Source organism: Ammospiza nelsoni, chromosome 21 (genome assembly GCF_027579445.1).
Source record: "Ammospiza nelsoni isolate bAmmNel1 chromosome 21, bAmmNel1.pri, whole genome shotgun sequence".
NCBI classification, from domain to species: domain Eukaryota; kingdom Metazoa; phylum Chordata; class Aves; order Passeriformes; family Passerellidae; genus Ammospiza; species Ammospiza nelsoni.
Window position 1 is genome coordinate 9338130 of NC_080653.1, and position 18940 is coordinate 9357069.

The 18940-nt window shown below is 42.4% G+C and overlaps 1 protein-coding gene across 1 annotated transcript in view; it reads left to right on the top strand.

The window, feature by feature from the left end:
- Positions 1-18940, top strand: part of VMP1 (vacuole membrane protein 1) — a 61980-nt gene that overhangs the window by 4517 nt on the left and 38523 nt on the right. The window contains exons 2-5 of the mRNA XM_059486846.1: positions 2567-2666; positions 4879-5014; positions 7265-7355; positions 8848-8958. Of these exons, the coding sequence (XP_059342829.1) occupies positions 2591-2666; positions 4879-5014; positions 7265-7355; positions 8848-8958 (414 nt within the window). The 5' untranslated portion in view covers positions 2567-2590. The remainder of the gene's footprint in view (positions 1-2566; positions 2667-4878; positions 5015-7264; positions 7356-8847; positions 8959-18940) is intronic.

Here is an 18940-nt window from a genome sequence, read left to right on the forward strand (position 1 = left end):
GACAAGTATTTGTCCTGCAGAAATGTGGAAGGGATTATTTATCTGCTCAGTGCAAACGTTGACTTGTGTGAGGTGGTGTTATGCAAAGCTAATCCTGGATTAGTGCCTTTCCAGGCAGCCAGGGTAAAAGTGGCTCTGGCATTTGAGCTCCTGAGAAAAAGCTGTGGTGCCTTGGGAACAGCACACCTGAGCCCCCAGAGAGGCAGGAATTCATGGATTGCACTGGAATTCAGGGTTTGCACAGCCTGGCCTGTAGCATCAGGCATGGAGAGCAGTTGGCATTGCACTAAATGAATCTCCTTGGGGTGTAATTAAACTGAGAGCAGGGACCAAACCAATCAAGACTTTAATTCTGAAGTCTAGATTTGCACATGTGAAAAAAGATAGATTTCAAAATGAGGAACGTGTGGCTTCCACTGAAATTTGTGGATTTTTTTTTTTTTCTAATCTTTGCTATATTTAAGTCAACAAAATGTGACTGAAGTTCCCTAAGCCAGAACACTTTTTTTAGTGTTGCTGTGTGTGCTCAGCAGCTCTGGCTGGCTTTTCCTTCCTAAGCAGCTTTCTGTGAACATCAGGCTTGCAGGGTGTGGGTGTGCAATTTAAATATTGCCCTCTGCAGTTTGGGCTCTGTGTGTGTGAATTCCTGTGGTGTGGACATGGGCATGTGTGTATGGAAACTTACATTGGAGATGTTCATAAATACTTATTTATATATAAAATTATATATATTATATGTATATAAAAATAAAATTGTAGTTGTTCATAAATGCTTATTTAAATATATATAAAATTATACATATTATGCATTACATATTATGCATTACATATTATGCATTACATATTATGCATTACATATTATGCATTACATATTATGCATTACATATTATGCATTACATATTAATATAAAATTGCAGGTGGTTGTAAATGCTTATTTAAATATATATAAAATTATATCTATATAATATATATATAAAATGTATATAAAATTGTAGGTGTTCATAAGTGCTTATTTAAATACATATATAATTATATCTATATGCTATATATAAAAATATATATAAAATTGTAGTTGTTCATAAATGCTTATTTAAATATATATAAAATTATACATGTTGTATATTACATGTTGTATATTACATGTTGTATATTACATGTTGTATATTACATGTTGTATATTACATGTTGTATATTACATGTTGTATATTACATGTTGTATATTACATGTTGTATATTACATGTTGTATATTACATGTTAATATAAAATTGCAGGTGTTTGTAAATGCTTATTTAAATATATATAAAATTATATCTATATTATATATATATATAAAATGTATATAAAATTGTAGGTGTTGGTAAGTGCTTATTTAAATACATATATAATTATATCTATATACTATATATAAAAATATATATAAAATTGTAGTTGTTCATAAATGCTTATTTAAATATATATAAAATTATATTGTACATCTCTGAACATTTTATTTAAAAATTTGACAAAATTACTGCAGTCTGAATCCAAGGGGTGACCTCACTCCTGTTTACCAAACCCGAGTTGCTGCTTGGCTCTTAAGCCTCACATAAATCAATGGGGAAGGATTTTTTCTGTAGAACTTCAATTTCTTCCACTGGACAGTTTTATATAACCTGTCATTTTAATACTGCACCACTTTTCTTTCCAACAAAAGCAACATATGAAAAACTGTAAATCAGGATGCTTACAGGGAGAAATACAATGCAAATAAAATGCTTTAGCTTTGTGGGACTCTCTTTTAAGAGAAAGAGTTTTAAGATTCAAGAGAGGGTTTTTAAAACAAGGAGTCTGACTGGTTACACTCTTTGTGTTTGATTGCATAAGAATTGTCAGCTGTTCAGGTTTTGTTTTTTGAAAGAAAAAAAAAAAAGACAACTCTTGCAACAGTCTGGTTTGTGCTGGCTCCCACTTCTTGCATGATTTACTCTCCTGGATAAGGAAAGCCCCATCTGTTCTTTTGGGGTTTTGTTGTATGGCTGATCCCTCTAGAGGGAGGCTAAAGCAGCACTGAGTATGGACAGGGCAGCACAGCTCCCCTCAGAAAGCTCCCGTCCTCTGCAGGGTTTGCCTTTTGTGCAGGGCAGGAGATGCAGCTCCGTATCCTGGTTACCACACTGAGGGCTCATTTCCAGCCAGGGAGGGTTCTGACACAGAGCTCTGGTGCCAGGATGAGGAGCACACCTGGAGCTCCAGCCTCAGGATGGGAGTGAGGTTTGTACAAAGCTCTGCTGCTCCTGGAGCCCAAACAGTGGGCTGGGTCAAGGAAGGGGTTTGTTTAATGAGCTTTTGTTCAGCTGTTAGAAGTGAGGGAGTTTTGTCATTTGAGTGAAAAATTTAGAATGATGTAGGTGGAAATGTTTTAATCTTTGTCAGTGTGGGGACTGAATCACTTTCTGTGTTGGTGGTGTAATGCAGGATGAGTGTGAGCTGGCTTTGGGAGCTGCTGGGTGTTTGTCTGCATCCTTTGCCTGTGGAGAGCTCCTAACCTGAACCACACCTTGTCCTTTTTGGTTTCTTCTCTCTCAGCCCCAGAGGTGACTGATCTATGAAATGGCAGAGAATGGCACAGACTGTGACCAGAGACGCATCAGAATGAGCAAAGAGCAGCACAATGGCAGCTTCACAGGTAGGTGGGAATCCCTTGGTGCTCTCACTGCCCTGTGTGGGCTGTAAAGCAGCACAAGATGGAAAAGGAATTGATTTGGGTTTTCTGTGGAGGCCAGGCTGGATGGAGCCACCTGACCTAGGGAGTGGCACCTCTGCCCGTGCCAGGGGTGGAGTGGGATGGGCTTTAGGGCCCTTCCAACCCAAACCATTCTGGCACTCTGATTTTATGCCCATATTGCAGAGGGCTCCATGCCTGAATCAATCTTAGAAACCTCAGTCAGCTCTGAACCTGAGGGATTTAGGATTTCAAAGCCATGGAGTAGATTCATGCTGTGTATTTCCATTCACGTTTCTCTTACACTCCTTTTTTCTCCCAAAGTTCTTGATACATTTAAGCCCCACAAAACTGACCTGGGTACCAACAGAGGCTACAACAACAACAAAAAAACCTAAAAAAGTGTAACTGTTGGCAAATGTGTGGCTGTGGAAGTCAGACTGTACAGCCCCACCCTTTGGCACTGAAAAGTCAGTTCTTGGTCATAAAAATCTGATTTACTCTGGGACACATCCAGTTATTAGTCTCCCAATTTCTAGCTGTTCTGTTGAAATTCAATGTCACTATAATTTATTGGTTTCAGTGATAAACTACCAGCAAAACAGTTTTAACTACTTCATCTCCTGCCTCTCCTCTGTTTTTCCTGCTGGTATGGCTGAAGTAGCCTGGGATTAATGTTTAGAACTCATGAAAAATAACGTGAAAACAGTTAATGAAGATTTTTGTGTTACTGAATTATCCATGCTGTGTAGTAAAGCATGGAAATTATAATCATCCTTGTTTGTTTCCTGTCAGCTTTAAATGTGCCAGTTCCATATTTAATTAAGTTTTGTAATCAAGTGATTTCTCAAGTTGTGTGCAGTCTTACACCATTGTCTTTTATGACCTTTTACTAAAAACAAGGTCATAAAAACAAGGTTGAAACATTTTTATTACACATATTAAACCAAAAAGATTAACTGCATGTTTGTATGTATGGAACAAATTAAAGCCTTTTACTTAGTCTTAAATCATCCTGTAACTCTGAGGGAATGTGGATGTTCTTCAGTATTTGCCAGGATTTCTGTTCGTTCATCTTAAGCAACTGATTTTCCAGCTAAGGAATACAGAATTAAGTGGGCTGTGTGACTAATGAGAGCTGCAATTTCTGTGTAAATATCAGCATCTGATAAGGCAAAATGGTTCAGGTACTGGAGTAAGACTGAAATAATACATCTTGGGTTCCAATGTGCTGGAGATCCGATTAGATCAATATTTTAAATGCAACAGCTTTTTAAAAATCTAAAATTTATCAATATTATTACAATGCAAAATAGAATACATGTGTTGTGACTGTGTACTAAGTGATGTTTAAACAACTTTGGTGTCTGTTTGGCTACAAGTGTATTTTTTCATTGTTTACTGGTACTATTTTTAAATCTTATTCCAGAATTCCTTTTCTTTAAAAGTTTAAAAATTATTACTGCTTATTAGCTTGACAACCTTTGAACAAGCCATTCTCCTCCAAAAAAACAGCTCAGGTTTGGGGTTTTATTCATCTTATTGTGAGCACAAAATAACACCTTGATTGGAAAAGGTTTTGTGAGCAGGGCCTGGGCTGGGTGTGAGCTCAGTGCCAGGCAGGGCTGAGCTCCTTTCCAGGACAGGACTCTGGGAGAGGCTCCTGCCTGGCAGGGCAGGTGCTCCTATCCAGTTCCACCCTGTAATTCCATCCTGTGCAGGGGGAGCTGGGAATAGCTGTGCTGGACAAGAGCCAGCTCAGAGGTTCAGAGGGAAATGTCCCTGCTGAGCTCACACCTGACCTGGGGTCTGGCTGCTCTCAGCTCCTCTCAGTGCCCTGCAACTTATTATTTTGCATTCTTTTATTAAAAAAAGAGACATTGAATGGACTCTTAGTTTGTCCAGTGTCATTGGAAAGGTGGCACTTTCACCTTCCAATGTCATTTTTAAAAAAACTAGAAATGTTAAAGTCAGAAAATTCACTTCCCTTTTCTTCACCTTAAGAGCAGCAGTGTGTACACTTGTGTTATTCCATGTCCTATAGCGACAGCTCCCATTAACTTCCTGACAATTATTTTAAAAATCAGTGTATTTTTGGGTGGGATAGCAGCTGACTGCCAACCTGTGCTTTTACAGATTTTTTTTTTTATATATTTTCTTTCCTTTTGATTTGCAGATTCCTCGATGTTGAGTGAGCGGAAGCGAAGGGAGCGAGAGGAGAGGTTGAATATTGTGCTGTGGAAAAAACCTCTTGTTACCTTGCAGTATTTTTGCCTGGAAACTCTATTAAACTTGAAGGAATGGACCATAAAGTAAAGATCATTTCTTTAACTTCTACTAAGCGTTCTGGGCAAACCCATGCTCTGATTCAGTAGGTCATTCTGACATCTCACTTTCCCTGATGGTTCACAACCTGAGAACTTTTTTTCAGACAACATGTGTATTTTTGTCCCTTAAAGGTGGCTGCTGGAGCATCCCACACTTGTAGCTGTGCTCTCAGATCTGCTGCCTAAATTACATAAATGCAGCAAGGTGCTTGGGAGAGAAAATGGCAAACTGCCTTTCTGAAGGGTTGAATATTCCACTTTGAAAGAGTGAGATCCTTAAGGCAAAGGGATGTTGTGCTTATGGCTGCAGTGTCAGCACTGACCTGCTAATGCTGGTGTCACTGAGTAATCTTCAAACAGCTCAGCCAGGGCAGAGATCAGGGCTCTGTGCAGCTTGCACTGATGTTTATGATGCTGTAAAGAGGACTTGGCTTCTCTGTGGCCTTTTTACAGCAGGAAATGATTTATTAAAGCACTTTCCTTGAGTGTGATTTCCACACTGGATAAAACCAGCTTTTATCCCAGTGAGAGAATTGGTGAGGAGCAGTCCTGCCATTCCCTGCTAGTGCTGAAATGCAGAGCCAGTTCTTAAGGCACAGGCCTGGGGGTTTAGGCTGCCAAAACAAGAGTGTAATGTGCAGTGAAAATGGCAGGAGTAGCAGCCATGCAGGGCTTGTGTTGGTGGCTCTGCTGTGCTTGGGATGAGTTTACAAAGCCTTTCCCAGTCAGGGGACAGGGTCTAATGTCACCTTGGGTGACTCCAGCTGTGGGCTGCTCCTCCAGGCTGAGCTCAGCTGGTGCTCAGGGCTCTGCTCACTGTCTGGAGGTGCTGCAGTCCAGATTTACTGACAGCTTCCATTTGCCTTTGAAATTGTTTGTATAAAAAACACGAGCTTTGTGTAGTGTAGCCTTAATTCCTTTTTACACCCCAAAAAAACCTGAAACCCCCCCAAGCCTATTTATTTTATTATGTGCATTCTTTCAACTACCGTTAGGAATTGTCTCTGAGAACTGTTTACTGGGTCTGACATCTGTAATTTCTGATAATAGCCAAGCATTTATTTAAACTAAGCAGAAATAACATTGGAGGATTTATTTTAAGACCTCAAATCTTATTTGGCTTCCTAGACATCCAGTTCTGTTCCAGATAGCACTTGCCTCCTCTGCTGAGCAGCACATTCAGTTGTCTGGCACTCCCCTGATAGAATCTTTACAGAAAATAACCCTGACTATTACAAGCTATTAAGTTGAGACCTCAGATTGACTCTTAATGATCTCCTGTGTTCCATTGCATAAATTGTGTTTTTGAATGACAATAATTTGAAAATTCAATTGTCATACTAATGTAAGCAGCACTAACTTTAATTTTAAAATGTTCTGAGTGCTCTTTTCAGTTTGCTTAATATGAAATATTTGTGACTGTTTTCCTGTATTATGCCTCACATTTCTATCTTTCTGTCTAATTAGATAAGTTATGTTTATAATTTGCTATTTTAGGCTGGGAATTTTAAGTGATGCTAGCACTTTTTTTATACATCATTAGGTGACAATATAGTAGTGTTTTGTGGAAAATTATAAATGTATTTGCTAATCTACTGTGTGTGGCCACATACACATCAAGCAGGAAAAAAAGGAGTTAAAACCAAATGTGCTCAAAAATTATTTGGTAGCAGATGACTTTGGAAAACATTTTTCTCCATTTACTCACCTAATGCTTCAAAGTTACTTAAAATAGATTTATTAAATTTGGAGCTGTTATAAGTACCAATTTTAATAGATAAAGGAAAACAAAATAATGTAAAGATTTATCCCTGTGACTGTCACTGTGGCTCTGCCCAGCAGCACAGCTGGAAATCAGCATTTCTGAATTCCACCCAGCTCGTCCTTGCCCAGGGCCTGCTTTGCTCTGTGCTTGGCCACAGCTGCTGCTCAGGGCCTGGGTCTGACTCTTGGCTCCAGAAGCTGAATTGTTTTCAGCTTGTGTTTGTTTTCAGTCAGTTACTTTGTTTTGCTTTATTAAAAAAAGTAAAATACGAGTGGCTGAACTTTGATCTGGCTTGCCAGTGACGCGGGGATTTTTCCCTGAAGAGTAAAGGCTCCCCAGATATTTTCCTGGGAGGTTTGCAGTGCTGCCATCATCCCTGCTGAGCACATCCCCAGTCCCCAGAGGTAACTGAGTTGCTCTGAGCTGCATGTTTGATGGTGAAAATCCCTGATTTGCCATTTGTCTTTCAGACTGTGGCGGCGGCGCGGGGTGCTGGCGTGCGCGGTGCTGGCACTGGTGGCGCTCACAGCCCTGTACTACATCGAGGGAGCACACCAACAGGTACCAGCCCTGCTTCCCTGGCCCCCCTCCCTCCCTGGGCTGGGAACTGAATGAATCCTGCTGCCATCTCCATGAATTTGTAATGGATCTTGGGAGCTGCTCGCTAAGGTTTTGTTCCTCAAGTCGTGGCTGCTCTGTTGGTGTGCATGAGTTGTGTTCAGAGGTGGGGAGGGATGAGCTGTGTCATTCTGGTGGATCTGGAGGTGTCTCATCTGCTCCTGAGTGAAGCACACCTGGGGGGCTGCAGCACTCCTTCACAGCTGCTGTCAGCTAGATTTTCATGGTGGTGGGAGGGGAGGTGTTACCCTGAGTCGTGGCAGAGCTTCGTGTTTCCCAGGAAATGATTCTTGTGGAAGAAGTGATGCTGTGGAAGGTCTCCTGCCCAGCTAGGACAGGCACATACAGAGCAGAGCTTCATGTTTCCCAAGAAATGACTCTTGATCCTGTAGAAAGTCTCCTGCCCAGCTAGCACAGGAGATGTAAAATGGTTTTGTGTTTCAGATCTGTTCCTGTGATGTGAACACAAAGCCTGGTGCTTCTGCAGCACTGGAAGTCTCAGACATGGTTAAGCTTAGTGATGGTGCTCTCTGCACCTTTCCCTTCCCCATTTCTCTTGGAGTTTCAGATTTTCCTGGAGGACAGGGAGCCCTTTTAAAAACCAATCCCAGCTGCTGTCACAGCTCTGAAATGAGCAGGTTCCCAATTGCAATTTTTGCTTCCATCCCTCCTGCTGGGGTGTGGCACTGCCTGCTGAGGGGTCTGCAGTTCTGCACCCCAAGTCCTGACTGCCCAGGTTTCCTTGGGCCTGCTGAGGGCAGTGTCACCCTCAGGTGACAGCCAGTGCAGGGGCTCCCTGCCAAGGAGGTGTCAGCCAGGTTCACTTGGCATTTTTAAGGTGTTTTTGTGCCCTGGCAGGTTGGAGCCTGGATAAGAATGGTGTAAAATTCACCTTGGTGCTGTTGGTCTATGGATGGTGTAAAACAGTGTCCAGAACTCGCTGTGGCTTTCCCACATCCCCTCATTTCTGGGTGCAGCACACAACCAGCATTTTAATGTTTTCTTAAAAATGACAAACCTGCTCCAAGGTGTAACATCCAGCAGGCTCACTGGGAGTGCAGCTGATTTTATTCTTTATTTAAACTGTTCAGACAATTCTCTGAGCTGCCTGGGCTCTACCTGACACTGTCTGGGGCTTGCTCCTCATGGGCCTGTTCTGGATTTCAACCTCCTACTATTGAACCTGAATTTCCATCTGTCTCCTTGGAAACTTGCTGATTCCAAAATGTGGGGTTTTTTTTTTTTCTTTTGAAAGTACAGTTTCCGCTACATGTCTGTGCTGTTACTGAAATAAATTGTAAAAAGAAGTATTTAGGAGCCTATTTCAGTTGTTGTAATCCAGATAAATGTCTGTGTTAGCTTGTAGCCTAATTTTCTGCCTTGGAGATTTCATAATTTATATATTTTTTCTTTTTTTGTGCCTTTCCTTGCTCAGTATGTGCAGTACATGGAGAAGAAGTTCTTCTGGTGTGCCTACTGGGTAGGATTGGGCATTCTGTCCTCTGTTGGGCTTGGAACAGGTCTCCACACCTTTCTGCTCTACTTGGTAAGGATATTTCCACACCATGTCCTTTTTGAATTGAGTACTTTAATTGTTGCATATTTTAAAAGCAATGAATAAATAATTTTCTGCAAGTTCTCAACATTAAATACATCTGAAGTTGGTGCTCTGGTGGGTGCTGTTCATGTTCTACACTGCATCCCTTGTTCTGTAGTTTGTAAGCTCTGTGTTTGTTGAACTGTGGATATTGGCCTGCTGTTGGTTAATGCTCACTTTGAAACAATGAGCCCAATCTGCAAGCTCCACCCTCTAATCTCCTCATTTAAATGAAGCCTGTCCTACTGTGTGCAGCTCAAGTGTTTCCATTTAAAATTTTTCAGAGTATTTTTTTAGTAGCTTAAAATTATCATTTTTCTAACTGAAGCCACCAAAACAGGCAGCTGGTTTAAAGTTCAGTCTGTATTAATTTTGCTTTGAAAAAAATAGCAAGAACAATGTTTTTCTATGAAGATAAAGTATGAAAATTTGCATGATGTTGTTTATCTCAGTGTAGCTATGAAAGTCAGGGAAATGTTTGGGTGTGTTTTGCTTTTGGCCATTGGATTAGTTCCTGGGTTATGAAACCACTGTCCTGGATTCAAGAAAAGGATTCATGGCCACAAAATAATTAAAACCAGTTCATGCAACAAATGTCATCTTGTATTTGGAACCATTACAGATGTTTACTTTCAGAGCTGCTTTAATCATTAACAATAACACAGAAAACACTGCAGGAAACTCCTGCCTGTCCCCCCAGCAGGGAGGGCAGTGCCTGGCAGATGGGATGGCATGGCATGAGCAGCCTCAGATTTGCTTCTGTCCTAAAGGTTGTGGAATTAATTCCTGCTAAACAAACCAAGTTTGTGCATTGAGCACTGTCACACCCCAGGCCACTTCAAAATTATTTTGACACATGAAATCCTCCTAAGACAGCACCACTCCTTTTCTTAAAGGAGGTGGAACCTTTCTTTTACTCTGTATTTAAAAATCAAAATTCTAAATTCCTTCAGTGTAGAAAAATTAAATTCCATAATACATCACTTTGATTATCCTGTGGGATATGTGAACCTCATTAGGCCTTGACCTGAGCTGACACTGAAATAATTTATAGAAAATACAACCTCTCAGTTGGTTTATCAGTATAACTTATGGTGGGTGTTTGGGAAGTTCACAGCCTTCCAAAGATTACAGGGATGTGTCACCCAGGAAAAGAAACTGAGTTTGATATTGGTAGGGAAGGTATTTATTAGGAACATAAAAGGGAAGGCTTCACATAACTTTGTTAGGAAGGGAAATCAGACTGATTAGATTACACTGAGTAATTAGAAGGTGGTTATGGAGTAAAATGTAATAAAAATGTACCATCAACATCCAAAGTGTAAATACTACAGGAGAAACACTGGTTTGCTTTAAATGTATTTAATATATAAATACATGAGATAAGCATGTTCCTGTTTCACTGAGGGAATTCCTGGAACAACGAGAAGCCAGGATTTGTTTCCTCTTTTTTCCTGAGTAACATTTAGTGATTAGCACGGTCTGCTCAGGTTAATTAACACCTGGGCAGTGCCTGAGCACCTCATGGTTTACACCTCGGTGGAAGCCACGCGGTTGTTGCCACTAGATGGCAGAGGGGGTGTAAAAACAGCACTGCTGACCCGGACAAGCCGTGTTTGAACTGTTCATGTTCTTATCGCTGCAGCTGTGCCTGCAAGGTGTACATGGGATTTGTTATCGCTGCAGTAAAACAGTGCTGGGATCTGCTCGGTGTGAGAGGGAACAGGGAGTGCTGACCTGAGCTTTCAGGGGTGAGCTCTTTCAGAGTGGTGCTCTGCTTTTAACCCAGCTGGAAACAATGCAGGTAGAAGCTCCAGCTCTCAAAGAAAGGAGTTGTAACTATTTTGCTTTGTTACCTGTACAGCAGTTCCCTTTAAAATCGAAATACGACACATTAAGTGAGGCTTTCAATATTAACTTCTGCATTACTACTGATCTACTGTTCATGTTCCACACACTTTAATTACCTTTCTTCATAATGGTAAAACTTATTCTTCTGTTGACTCAAAGAAATGAGAAGTTACAAAACAAATCCTCCCCTGCTTCAGTGCCTGGATTTGCTGGCACTAGAGAATAGGCCCAGTAAGTGCTTTCAAATTGCTTTTAATTAATTGCTCATTTTAAAGCTGTATGTACAGGGAGATTGTTGGCAGTGCAATTACACGCTGGGAGAACAATGCCCTTGGGTCCACCCATGCGGTGCTGAGCTCTGCTGGGACTTGCAGCACTGTCTGTGCCACCGAGGGCACGAGGAGGAATTGATGGCATGTGGGCACCTGCTCAGGCTCCCTCAGCTGTCACACAGGTGCACCTGAATTAAACACTCTGCATCAGCCATTTACTGCATGGGGCCAGGCACTGGGCAGGCCCTGCAAGTGGTTATGCAATGGCTGCAGGATATGAATGACTCTGATGTTTGCTTTCCCTGGCCTGCTTAGCTGTTTTTGCAGTGTTGAAAACTGTCATGTGTCTGGATCCTTCAGAGCATCTCTCACCAGCTGCTTTTTGGAGCTGCATTCTGGTGCCAGGAGAGATCCCAGGGTTAGCTGAGAAGAGAGTACTTGGAAATTGCTAAAAGAAGAATTTCAAGCAGCCTCAGTGTGGGAGGGGTGGTGCTGCCTCAGGATCATTTCAGTTCACATCTGATTTGGGATTTTTTTGGTCACCAATCCTTGGTGCAAGAGAGACAGGTCGAGTGTGTCAGTTTGATACCAGGCTTTTAATTGCTGTTCCTGTGATTGGAGACCTTTCTATATGTTAGAGAGGGCCTGAAGTATCAATTCCTACTTTAATGCTGCTTCCTTGTTTGCTGCCAGCACTGGATGTAAAATCTGACATGGCTTTTTGGGAAACAATTCTCGTGCTGCACTTGGCACCGAGCTGAGGGCTGGCACAGAGCAGATCTTCAAGGCAGGAACAGGGAAGCAAGGCCACTCTTTCAAGAATCCTTTCCATTCTGACACTCTCAAAACAAGCCTGCTGGCTTATTTTTCCTGAAGCCCATTAAAGGTTTTTCACAGTTCTTTAAAAACAACGCTTAAAAATAGGAATCATGATGTGGTTCTGTAGGAAATAAAACTATCATGATTAATGACTCCAAATACTGGTTTTAGCAGTACATGGCTTTTTCCTCGGTCCTGAGATGTTTTCTCTTGGTGGTAGATTAAAATACAAACAGCATGAATCACCTCATTACCAGCAGAGGATGGCTGAGGGTAACTCATGAGGAATTTTTGGTGTTTGCACATCTCTGAGAGATCTTTGCTGCTGAAAATGAATGAATGAAGCGGCGGTGCCGGAGGGCTCCGAGCAGGGCAGGGTTGGGATCGTGGCTGAGCCCATCCCCACCCAAACCTTGCCTCGTGCTTTGGTTTCACTTCAGCTCTGAAAAACGGATTTTTGTCAAAGATGAAGCTAAAAAAACGTGCTTCAAACGAGTGGTTGAGGGCGCGGTGAGTCCCCTCTCCCTGGGGAAGTGAAATCCCTGAGGGGATGAATGGCACCGAATTCCTCACCCTCACAGCTCAGAGCTCTGCCTGTTTGCATTGGTGGTGGTTTTGGTGCTTAAATGTGGATTTTGTTTGCTGCTGCTGGAGCCAGGGGGGCTGAGGGGATATACATTTTTATTTACATGTTGAGGGGGTTCACTTTTATTTAACTGCTGAGGGGGTTCATTTCTATTTAGCTGCTGAGGGAGTTCATTAACTGTGAGGGGGTACATTTTGATTTAACGTTGAAGGGGTTAATTTTGATTTAACTGTGAGGGGGTGCATTTCTATTTAGCTGCTGAGGGAGTACATTTTTATTTAGCTGCTATGGGGGGGGTACATTTTGATTTAGCTGCTGAGGGGGTTCATTTTGATTTAGCTGCTGAGGGGGTTTGTGCTGGTGGCCAGGCCCTGGGCGAGCGCAAACAGGAAATGTGAGGTACAATAGCAATGGTTGTGCCGAGGTCCAGCCCGGATATTTCAGCTCTGGAATATGTGGGTTTGTCAGGAATTCTTACAGTGCTGCTCGGCAGCAGAGTGGAAGAGGGCACAGCAAAAAAAAAAAAAAAAAAAGGAGCAGAAGTATAGGAAAAGAAAAAAAAGTGCAGAAATGTGCCTTTAAAGAGAAAAGCAGTGCCCTTATTGCCTGTGCTGCCCTGAGAGAGCAGAGCTGGGTTTGTCTGGTTTAAGGGCTCAGCATCTCACTTTCATTCTGAATTGGTTCCCCTCACCCAGGGGTCACATTTGGCCTCCCCAAACAGTCAGAGTTTGCAGCTGAAATGAGCCCTGTGCTGGCCCTACCCAAACTGGTTTAGGTTAGAATTTGAAGATTTAAAAGCCAGACACTTGTGCAATAATGAGTCCATTATCTTGGAAAAAAAGATGTTGGTGGTGTAAATAATTTTTAAAAAAACAAACCCACACAAATAAACCGTTTCCTGTCAGGACTACTAAAAGCTTTTTAAAGTCAAACCTAATTCCTTTTAGTTCTCTTGTTCCAGGAGCTGAGCTTGTAAGAGGACTCATGATAAAAATTACTTAAGTCCCTCATAAAAGAGAAGCTCACAGAACAGGACTTACTCCACTTTTATGAAATAGAATAATTTAGAAACCTACACAACTTATTCTCTTTATTTTCTCCATTTACTTCCTTGTGACTAACACAGGAGTATTTTCATAGTAATTATCAGCTTCAGGAGAGGTTTTGCTCTTTCCACGCAGATCATTCAAAACTATTGTGAGTAACCCAGAAAACGAAGGTTCTGTGTGTAAAGGAAAAAGTGAGAAACAAAGGCTGAGCTGCCTCAGCCAGGTGGGAGGTGCAGCAGTGCTCCCCTTCCCAGGCTGAATTCTTCTTGTGAAGTGAGGTGTTCATTTCCAGCCTCTCTGTTCTCCAGTTCACACGTCAGCTTGCAAGCCTAAAACAAAGGAAATAAAAAAGGGTTCTGTCTAATACCTGTGCTCACGTTACTGCTGTTGAATTGCTGGGGTGGTTGGAAGAAAAATACCTGGAGGGTGCAGAAGGCAGAAATTAATTCTAAAATAAGTTGAAATGGAGCCTGTTGGTGTGAGGGTCGTTTTTGTCTCTTACTCTGTCATTTGTTTCTTTCCTGTCTTTAAACTACTTCCTCCAGCTGTCCTAAGCTTTGTACAACGAACTAAAATATCCTGGAATACGCGAATCAACAGAAAACTTTTTTTAAAAATCACTTTTGCAGTTTTCTTCCCAGAAATTCCTGCTTCCAGCGCACCTGGGCTCTGTTCTGCTTGAAACTGCAGCATTGATCAGAATAACACCCTGATGAGCTGGGAGGGTGTGCTGAGTTAACTGGACACTGCTGCTGAATCAGTTGTGCAATCTGGGTGTTCCTTAAATCTTCTGGTGGCTCGCTTGCACTTTAAAAATCTGAGGTGAAAAGTGGTGATTTCAAGGGGAAAAACTTTCATTTAAGTCTTGGTCCCCCTGAGTGCTCCTGTTGTTGGGTCAGATGCCTGTAGATACCTACAGAGAGTAAACCCAGCACTGCTGCCTTGGTCAGGCTGTGCAAGAGCAGTCCTGGGGTGCTGGAGGAGTTAATGGGGTGGTGGAGCAGTTAATGGGATGGTGGCTGCACCCTTCTCTTCCTCCTGAAGGTTGATGGACTTTACCTTTCAGAAGCTGACACCCAGTTTTCATTATCTGCTCTCCACTTCCTCAACGTTTGTTCTGTCAGCTCTCTGCTGAGAGGGCCCATTGTGCTTTCTCCTCATTTGTTCCCTTGGAGTTTCTACGTTTTTTGGTTTGTTTTTTTTTTTTTATGCACAGCCCAAACTTTCTACCTTTCATGTCCTGCTTCCTGGAACAGGTTGAAAATACTGATAATTGTGCAGAACCATCTCTAATTGGAGATTCTAAAGCAAATCACCACTGCTGGTGACAGTTTGAATAAATGCTGAGTTTACTCTTTAGAAATGAGGGGGTGGCTAGGGAAGGGCAAGGAGAGAACATTGTCAGAGTATTTTATGATTTTATTAATGATTTTCTGTCAGCAGCAGAAGATAAATTTGAATTCTTGCAATTGTGCCTCCCCCTGACATGAGTCCATCTGTTTCTATAGAAAGTAATGTAGGTGCAGCCTTAAAAAAAAAAATCTGTGTTTCATGTTACTCCTTAGAGCAGCACCATGGCCCTTTACACAGACAGCTGTGCCATGTGCTGCCCCCTCAGTGGCTCTGGTTTAGTCAAATTCAGAGCTTGTGGTGATCATTTGGAATTTCCATCAGCTCTGCACTGCGGGGCAAGGCTTGCCTGAAGTGGGAATAGAACGTCACCACAGCCACGTGAGTGTAAAATTAATGCCCAGCTTGAAATGCTGTGAAGGTCTTCTAAGCCCAGCCCTGACCACTTGATGGATGTTGGTGTCACTTGAGGATGCTCCAGGTACAGGATCCTCTGTCCCCAGCCCTGATTTCCAGCCAGCACCACATTCCAGACGTTATAAAATCATGAGACAGTTTAATCTCGTAGCACAGACAGACAGACAAACTGCACTTATGTACCAGACCAAGCTTCTCCCTGTTAATCACAGAGCAGTTCCCTCTGTGGGCAGTTGTCCACTGCTCTCAGAGATAAAAAAGATGCTGTGAGTGTGGTGGGACTTTCTGGAGAGGTGTAATGACTTCATGGATAAGTATGGGATGAGTCGTGGCCTGGGGCACCACTCAGAGGATGTTTCCCATGAGAAGCAAACTTTTATTTTCCAATTTATCTCCATCAAATGCATCATGACTTGTTCCCCCCCTGTGCAAAGGCTGAGTCTTGAACTCAGTGTGAAGAGCAGTGTGTCCAGGAGGAAAACAGATTTTTAGTGCATTAAGTTCAGGGTAATATTTTTCTTGCTGGCAGACATATCACTTTTCTTTGAGAAATGTTTCTAAATTAAAGCCAGTCTAAAATTATATCTTCCCCAAAAAGAAAAGGTTAAAATTAGATGTGGTTGCTCTTGTATCACTTGAGCAGCCTGGCTGTTCTGTGGAGGGGCATGTGAGAAACCAACACTTGATACAGGATTTGTTTGGAGCTTTAATTGACTTCCCAGCCCAGGTGCTCAGAATGATTAATAATGTGAAAATATGATTCATTTTTAATTGGATATTCGGTTACTTTTCCTTATGGCAAAGACTTTCTGCTGTAAGAATTATACAAATCAGCATGTTTTCAAGGATTTTACCTCATGATTTTTTTTACATGTGGCTGCTGTCTCTTTCTACTTCCACAGATGAATTTCCAAACATAATTTACAGATAAAAAGATTTTTATCCAGAAATTTCATAGTACATCACTTCAATTAACTTCTGTGCCATTCCAACCTGGGTGCCTTCAACCACTGGAATAAAACTCCTTTGAAGGCCTGTGAGTTCAAGAGTTCAAAGTTACCTTCTCTGAGACATTGGGTTGTGCAGACAGGGATTTCCAAACTGCCCTGAACTGCTGTTGCTCAGAAATAGATTTATGTTGAGTTCATCTCGATGAGCAAATCCTGTCCTGTTTGATTTGCAAATGGTACAGATATTTCTAACACATCACATTCCTCCTGACCACAGGCTCCTTCTGCTCCTCTGCAGTGGCAAGCAAATGTTTCTCACCCCAGTCAGCAGAATGCTGCTCAGTTTCTCCTCTTTAATCCTTTTTTAGTGCCTCCTGCAGCTCAAAAGGAAAAAAAATCATTGGGAGAGGGTGAGGGAAGGACAGTTGGTGTTCAGGATCTTACATGCCCCGAGTTTTCCTGCCTTGGCCAGGAGCTCATGTGAATTGCCTGGGATTTAGTGTTGGGTGTGATGAGGTTTGAAGCCTTGTCCTTTGAAGGAAATTTTGTCCTTTCCAAAGGCAGAGCTGCAGGCCCAGTCCAAGGGGGACATCTGGGAGAACTTCCCCAAGTGTTGTAACAACTGAACTATTGCAGGGAGGCAAAGCACTCAGCATTTCCTGCACCCCACACAGAGGAGGAGGAGGAGAGGGTGGAGGAGGTGTTATTGGTGAAGAGGATTAAAGAACTGGATGAGAGTGAATCCTCCTGGCTGTAGAGTCAGGACTTTTCCAAAGGTGGCACCTGGAGCCTGTTTGAAGCTGGTCCCTGCTCCATTCAGAAATAGAAATGAACCCCCCAGTGCTCCTGCTCCCCTCCCAGCCCTGGGCCTGTTCAGCCAAGCTTTGTTTGGGGGTACCCAGGGTTTGTGGAGCTCCAAAATCAGATTTTGGGGTGTTGCTCTGAGCCTGGGACAAAGTCCCTGTGACCCCCAGGACACCCAGACAGGGGAGGAGGACTGGGAATTGCTCTGCCCCCGTTCCATGCCACACTTCATCCCTCTGAACAAACCATTTGCACTTTATTCCTCATTCCAGTTCAAATGTGGCTTCTGTGGCTTCCACCACTCCAACTTTTTTCCATTATAGAATTGTTTACATTGCTCTGGGAGAGTTCTGTTCCCTTGGCCTGGCCTTCAGGTGGCCCTTTGCAGCTGTTTGGTCAAATGCCTTTTATTTTATTTTTTTTTTTCCATTGGCTACTCCCTGTGAGATTTTTCCTTTTGCAGACATTTGTTGAGGCTGGGAGGGCTCTCACCAGGAGGGTCTGGAGGGTGTTCAGCCTCTTGCAGGGTGGCAGCTCTGCTGGAGAGGCTCCTGCAGCATCTCCACTTGGGCATTTTGTCCTGGTGTGCTCCCCTGGGATTTCAGGACCTGCTTTATCCACCTTGGGTGCACTTTGGGAGGCATTTTGGGGGATGCTGAAGCCTTGCAAGGACTGGGGGCTGCTTGTCACTACTGATAGTAGTGATAAAATTTGTCTCTTGCTATTCTAAATAAGCTGGCTGTAGTTCCTCTGTGCTGTATTCCAAATTTTGTGGCAGTGAAAGCCCCACCTCTGGATTTCCTATCTCACTGCTTGGCCATGGCCTGAGGGAATGAGGGAATTGTCATTTCCAACTCAAACACGGGGGGATTTCCTCCATGCAAACCTGCCCTTCAGGAGGGTTTCACTGCAAATTTCTGCAGGTGAAAACCATTCATTTGAGGATCGAGACCTTTTTTTTGGTTTTTTTTTTGTCCCAAGGTAGCTGTCAGACCCAGGGAGGGGCAAGCAGGGATGGGATTAAATCCTCCAAGTTTCACAGGGAGAAAGGGTTCCCAGGTTTGCCATAAATGTACTTTATGATTGTAGGGAGGTTTCAAATCTCTTTGCATCTGCCCTTGATGAGTGAAATAGAGAGATTTATTTATTTAGCTCTGAAGCTGCTGTGGAGATGATCTTGCTACAGCTACCAAGAAGTTTATTACCATTATGGCCTGTAGAAATATTAATAATATAAATTATTACTCCTTGGTTCTTTCTTCCAGTCTTTTTTCTCCCTTCCATATCAAAATCTCTCTTGTGTATCAATTTCTGGATCCCTTCTTTTTCAGTTTTATTTCATTGAACCTTTTCTTCTCCTCAAGAGATTCTGTGCCTCATTTATCATCTCACAGGTTTTGTATTTCTGCAATCCAAAATACACCCAAGCATTTGGAATGAGCTTCCTGTAAAGCAGCAAGGAATAAATAAAATAATTTTCTTGCTCTCAGAGCAGCTTGTGCTTCACCAGAATGGGTTTATTTGGATTTATTTGGTTTATTTGGAATTGTTTGCATATGCCAACAGTAGTTTTAGCTGCCATACAGAAAATATAAAAACTGGGATTTTATTTCAATATTCTTAGTTCAGTGCCACTGAAAAATGGCAGTGTGGGTGTCATTGCTGTGAAATGTTGGTGAGTGAATCTCATCTCCCCAGCAAACCCAGGAGTGCTGGGGCTGCCCTGCAATTTCACCCTTTAATGTGCAAATGGAGCTTTTGGGGCTGGATGAGCCCCTGGCTCCTGCATTTCAAAGGGAGCCTGGGCAGGGCTCAGCTCTCTCACACTTCCCC